This window comes from Enoplosus armatus, chromosome 23 (genome assembly GCF_043641665.1).
Source record: "Enoplosus armatus isolate fEnoArm2 chromosome 23, fEnoArm2.hap1, whole genome shotgun sequence".
Classification (NCBI taxonomy): Eukaryota; Metazoa; Chordata; class Actinopteri; order Centrarchiformes; family Enoplosidae; genus Enoplosus; species Enoplosus armatus.
Genome location: NC_092202.1, coordinates 16,167,557 through 16,174,236, shown reverse-complemented (window position 1 = coordinate 16,174,236; position 6,680 = coordinate 16,167,557). Strand labels below are relative to the sequence as shown.

Genomic DNA, 6,680 nt, shown 5'->3' with positions numbered 1-6,680 from the left:
CCAAATCAAGTCAAGTGCTTTGACAAAGTGCAGCTAACTGCAAACCGGAGCAGGGGCATGGATAGCCTAGCTTAGCAGACAGATGTTTATGTTTATGTCAACGTTGCTTAGTAAGGTTAGGTTCACAGTTTGCCTTTGGAAGTTCTTCCAAAGACTTCCGGAACTTGGCCGGCCAATCAGAAAGTGGGCATGAAGGGCCAGCAGAAGATAAATCAGGACTTTTTTTTTAACTGTGAATCACGCAAAGCTACTCTAGTGGAATCACAAGATGAAAATATAGAGCTGGAAATGAGCATAATAGGTCCCCTTTAAGGACACAGTCAAAATATCCTTGTGTTCACCGTTTAGCTGTAAAATGGAGCCCTCACGGAGGAACGTTTTATTACGGTCTGATTGCAGCACTGGCTAAAAACTAGCCTGGACCAGGACCAGGCCAGTCCCACATTTCCATGGTAACTTAGGTCAGACTTACTTAAAACTCCTCCATTAAACAGAATCAAACGAGCCTTGTTAGCGTTATGGAGCGCCCCGGATGTCACTGCCACCTTTTTCAACACAAACAGGAAGAAAACCACAAAGCCTCGTAACTCTCTGATGAAACACAAAGTGTGTCAGACATCAAGGTGGCAGGACTCCAGTGAATAAAAATCATCTCTTTTACAGCTCGTCTCCCTTTGTTTCCCACAATATACTCATGCAAACACAAGAGGGCAGTGTTGCCCTTCACAGGCACTTCAGTCATCATCAGAAGAAAGTGACACGGTGATGACCAAGTATATATATATATTTTTTTATCATTCAGGGAAACGTTTTACTGACTTTCCTGAACAACTGACCAAAGTTTCCTCAACATCACTGCGTGCTTCACATGTATCCTGTCTTAATAGTTCCTCTCACCGGCAACATCATTTTACGGGCTTCACTGTCAGCTGGAGCTGGAGCAGTTTTCGGCCATTTTTCCCAAAATTGGAATGTGGTTAAAATGTACTGTATTTTTCCTTCAGGAGAAAAAGAAAACGCCATAAGCCATAATACAGAATATGTATGGGTGGTGATGAATGGATATTTCTTGTTGGGATTCATTGTTGTGGCTGCTTTGCATTCTGCTCTGTTGAGGCTTCTGTGGTTTTTAGATGCTAGAAATTCACACTTTATCTTTATCTTCTTCTTAACGTCTGCCCTGGGTGCATGAGTGGGTGAGTGTTTCAGGGCAGTTCAGGGTGGATTTTGGACAGCAGGGTCATTCAGATCCACTGAGGAGTCCTCCGGCTTTATCCTCAGCGTCAGTACTTCGACACACGGAGAAAACACACAACCTGAGTTTGTCATATGTTGCCACAGCGCTCATCCTGCCAAATGGGTTTGGAAGGTCACCCCAGTATCCATTGCCATCAGACCAGTGAATGTGCCTGTACAGGCCGATCCATGCATCCAGCTCCACTCTGCACTGGCTTCTGCACAGCGCTCGCGGTGGGCCAGGTCTGCGAAGGTCCTCCCTGCAGTACCTCCAAGCTCTGAACCAGCTCAGTGTTTCACTCATGAAACAAAAGTCAAGACCCGGCTGAGTTCCTGCAGTTAAAAGGTTAACGTCGAGTGGAAGAAAAGGTTTTGCTGTGTTCACCGAGCATAAAGCACACCACCCTGCTCCATTGTCTGCAGAGCTCTAACAGAAATAATAAACTAGGAAAGGTGCGCGTTTTATTTGGTTTCCCCAGCTCCTATAAGCAGCCCTGCCCCCCGTCTGACCAGACGTCCAGACCTCAAAGTTGTGACCGACAGATGAAACTGTGTTGACGAGTTGTTGTATTAGAATAATAAGCACTGCTAGACATTATCAAATAATTCCCTGACACCCAGTAAGATCCTCTCCATGCTGTAAAAGGAAACTCTTCCACACGTTCTCTACTCAAACCACAGCCATCAGTGAGAGGGGCTGCTTGTTAGCTTAGTGTTATAATACTATAATAATGGCGCCGTAAGATGCTGCAGTAGTGGACAGATCATAATTAGTAAATGGACTTTTCAACCGAAACGGTTCCCAAAGTGCTTTATAAATTAGGTATCATTCACCCATTTACACACACATTCACATGCAAGGTGCTGGCCTCCATTCTTACTCAAGGACGCTTCTGACATGTGGACGGGGGGGGAGGGGGGGGGGGGGGGGGTCGAACCCCCAACCCACCACTGCAGCACCATGCCGCCCTTAGTGTTACAGTATCACAACAATATCACCAACATACTGGGCTACTAATATTTGGGGTAGTAGCCCATGGCTACTCTGCTACAGACCAATTTAAAGGGTCAGTTCACCCAAACTACCAAAAGAGAAAAACCTCTCCCCAGAAAGATAGTTTTGATGTCCAGGTTTTGAGTCTTGAGTTTGGGTAAAAGCCCACGTGCCTTCATGTGAATCGGTCCGACACATCACACGTGAACTAACTGTAAAGTGACATGAATGTGAATTAATCACGGCATTAAAATGACCCACGAAACAGAGAGGGACAGGTACGGAATGTTTCTCAGTTTTCACTTTTATAGGTTGAATTTAAATGACATCGTAGAGGCAGGTAATAAATCACGGGCGCCTTTAAAGGCAAATTCCGGTATTGTGAAACCCGGGCCCTAGTTTATTTATTTATTTTATTTTTATTTTTTTACAAATGTCGGTGTCTAGATGAGCAACACAAGGTCCATTTAGTAGCTGTTCTGGAGCTTTCGATCACATCACATGGTCCTCGTCAGAAGATGTAGCTTCAAATTTCCATTTTTATGAGCACTTTGTGTCAACTTGAACCTCAGCTTTTAAGCCAAAATGGACGAGAAGTCCTTAAAGTGCTCTAAATAAAAATAAAAAAAACAGTTCCTTTAATTTTTCAGTTTGAATGAATATTCATAAAAAAACACCAATAAAGTCACTGAGAGATGTTTGTCAGGAGGTTTATTCATTTATGTACAGCGTGTCTGTCACCGAGGCGGAGACTGTCTGAGAATACAACAGAGTAGAAAATGTATAAGGTGCAAAAACAAACACTGACGTATGAGTCTGTAACCCCTCCCACCCCCACCCACCACGAAGCCAAGCTATGTACAACAGGTTCACATTTACTGACATCAGGCATCTCGCTCAGTTATAAGCCACGCTGAGCCGACAGGGAATCAAAATGAACTGAATACTTGTAGATAGAACACATACGCCCCCCCCCCCCCCCCCCCCCGTCTTCATGCTAACATGCTGACTACACTCTAGCTCACAGACTTTGTGGGGCAAACAGAAAAAAAACAAAAAAAAACAGAAAATATTTACAAGATTGATGAGCATTTGTTGCCCATGTGCTGTACGTAGCATTGATTTCCAAACTGCAGTAGTGCATGCTAACGCTCCTTCTGTCAATAATCCCAACACAGCACCTTCTATAGTTAGCAGTTATCAACAAGGCAGCAAAGCATAAGCAGTGGAACATAAAGCCATTAAAAGAGCACCATAAAATGTGACATTGGTGTGTGTGTGTGTGTGAAGCAGTCAGAGAATCAGTCTTTGATTCAGCACAACGCACAGCAATTTGAGTTTACAGCAAGTGCTTCTATTTCAGTCAGTGTATCGTCGATGGGTTTGGAATGTGCCTTGGATACGTGTGTGTGTGTGTGTGTGTGAGTGTGTGCTCAAGAGAGAGATCACAGGGCTACAGTAAACCAGCGGCGTGATTAGAGGAGCTGGACTGAGGCTCTGGGACGAGGGGCTCAACGTCAGCCACATTTGAGGTTTCTGAGTTTTCCAACAACGAGCGCCAAATCTAAGGGCGACGCCTCGGCCTGACCGGCCCCAGGCTTTCCAAGGGCTAACGCCCACCCCCCCCCCGGCTAGAGTCCCACTTACAGACTTATGACAGCCATCCATCGCCACACTAACGGACTACTTCAAGAAGCGCAAGATACCTCTGGAACAGCGCAGTTAAAGCTGCTCTGAGTGACTTTGAATACTGGCGGCTAGATATACTAGCGACAGGTTTTACTCGGGTGAGTCATCAATTATGTTCATTTCATTTGCTAGCTTAAAATGCTTTTGTTTTAACGTTGAATTAGCAGCTGTAGCTGCCCTGGGTGACTTTGAATACTGGTGGCTACATATGCTAGCGACAGGTTTTACTCAGGTGAGTCATCGATTCTGTTGATTTCATTTGCTAGCTTAAAATGCTTCTGTTTTAATGTTGAATTTGCAGTCGTGGCCTGCAAAATCTGGGGCTACAGGCTAACAGCCATTTTACTTCATGTTAGCCATTTTCCGTTGTGTCTGTTTATTTGTTTCACCCTAACCAATCAAGAAGCATTTCAGTAGCTATTTGATGAATGTAGCCAGGTAGCCAGCTAGATAGCCCACCTCTTCAAGATTCCAACACTTGAAGATGTGGGCAGCAACTCAGAGGTCTGGGACCGGGATTATTGACTGACTGCATTTCTTTGCGTAGATTTGGTTTCTGGAGGACATGTACATGGGTTTGAAGTGAGAGTGGACCGTAAAGCCACTAAGAGAACTGAATACTGTGTTCCAAGATGGTGGCCCCTTCATTCAAAGTACAGGGCACATGTGCCAAAAAAAGGTTTTCAGGCTTCTGCAGTGTTGGGCCTATAAGGCATAAATAAAGGAACTGATAGGGTACTTCAAGACCTCATACCTCATTGGAATCCAAGGGCTTAAATTCTGGTTATACATATGGTTATTTCAGTGTTTTTGATGCTCAGAATCTATATGGGGACACTTTTTTGGGGGGCCACATGAGTTGCAGTTCCAAATGTGGCCACTGCACTGAAATGGCCTCATAGCCCAGCGCTGTTCGTGGGGGTGCTGAGTAAAACAGGACTGTAGGGGAAAAAAACAACTGTCTCACACCTTGGCTGTTGTCTTGAACAAGCTAATAGGCAGTTTTTTTGGGGGGGGGTTTTACTATTAAAGGGTGGTTTAGTGCTTGAGCTAATTTGTGATTTCCGCTAAAACTCACAGATGCCTTACTTGTGTCAGTCATGCAGTTGCAGTTTGAAGGTATGTCGAACAGGAAGCCTGGCCTAGCTTTGCTCGATTCATGGATGTCCACGGGATCGATGAGCGCCTTCTCTCAAAAGGAAGGAAAACACATCTTCTCCAAAAGCTGAGAGTTTAAATCTTACATAATTTTTTTTTTTTTTTTTTTTCATTCAGCATGGAAACAGGAAAATAAACATAAAAACAGGAAGCGCCATTACAGAACAACAAACCTTCAAATTGCACGCAGGTCGGGTACATAAAAATGCATCTGTGAAACTGAACATAGCACAATTCCTACCAAGTGGTCAAATCGATGTGCCATTTAAAGTGCCATTTATCACTTTCAATGTAAAAATGTCCGTAAGCTGTCCCAGCCGTGACGAGTCAAAACGTCAAGTTTGTGGCGTCATTATTAGTGGACACTCTATTACATATTAACGTATAACCTCAATTTGTGATTTTGAATAATTTTGTTTTTTAAAAAACGTTAATTTTCTGCAACTCTACTGCTTTGAATAAGCCAGTCCTCTTCAGTGGACATGTCAACGTGTCTCACAGATCAAACTGAGTGAGTTCGTTACAGTTGTTCGGATTACCTTAAGAATAATTCTGCTTCCGGGAATAGCCCCTCAGAGTGGAGCTGCTATGCGAGATGCACTTTGTGTGCTGAGGCCGACGCTCGTGAATGAGAACCATCGATGGCGGAAGAGTCCTGTGGGGCGCCACAAATTCTACCAAAAGAAAAAAAAACTTTAAATATATCTACATAAATAAACAAAGGGAAGCTAGTATTTCCTTTAAACATTTACAAATAAATACTCGGTCTTGACCCCAAACTGTCAATCTGCTAGGTCAGATCTGAATGAAAAGAAAAGACACAGAAAAAGGTGGCTGCTTGAAAAGACTACAGCGGCACGAGTTGCACAAGTTGCACGTTGGGGGCACCGACAGTATACTCAACCCAGCAACGTGTTTTTGGTTCATGTGAATATGCTATGCCCGTGTCCTCCTCAACACCCTCTGACTGTATGAACAGTTTTAAATAAATATATGCACAATTTCGGGGGGGAAAAAAAAAAAACAAAAAGACAAAAAGAAAGGAAGGCAAGGCTGATGTGAGGGGGGGTTGGTCCGTCTATGTGCCGCTCTTCTGCTCCCACTCCTGCGAAGTGAAACACAGAGACCCACTTAGAAATCGGTAATTATTCATAAGTACAATAAAAATCATTAAACAAATCAAATGAGTAAATGAGCTAAATGTATGAAAAACAACATTTTCGGCCTCATCCGGAATAAATCAGCTTGCGTGAGAACTACGTAAAGTCGGAACTTAAAAGACTAAATGTTCGACACCTCGTCTTTTTCATTCTAAAAGGTTGAACTGCCTCACTTCACTCCTCCATCTGATCTGTGAGCTACCATCGACGTTGTTTCTGAAACTACAGATGCCCATCCCCCGCCCCCCCGAAAAGTCATTGTTTTGTGAGTCTCCCAGTTCAAGTCCAAGTCACGATTATCAAGTGCCATCAAGTCCAAGTCCTAAACTTTGTGTAAACAAGCCATTAGTGCCCTTATAGAAATTCAATGTATTACTTTCAGATAAGTCTTCTAACAAGCAAAGCAAAATGGTGTGGTGTGTCATGAAGTAAGGGGGGGGGGG

At 43.7% G+C, this 6,680-nt stretch overlaps 1 protein-coding gene across 1 annotated transcript in view; it reads right to left on the bottom strand.

Moving 5' to 3' along the window:
• Positions 1 to 5,622: 5,622 nt before the first annotated feature.
• The window catches only part of afap1 (actin filament associated protein 1), a 37,837-nt gene continuing 36,779 nt past the window's right edge, over positions 5,623 to 6,680 (bottom strand). Inside the window, exon 17 of the mRNA XM_070929759.1 lies at positions 5,623 to 6,182. Within this exon, the coding sequence (XP_070785860.1) occupies positions 6,156 to 6,182 (27 nt within the window). The 3' untranslated portion in view covers positions 5,623 to 6,155. The remainder of the gene's footprint in view (positions 6,183 to 6,680) is intronic.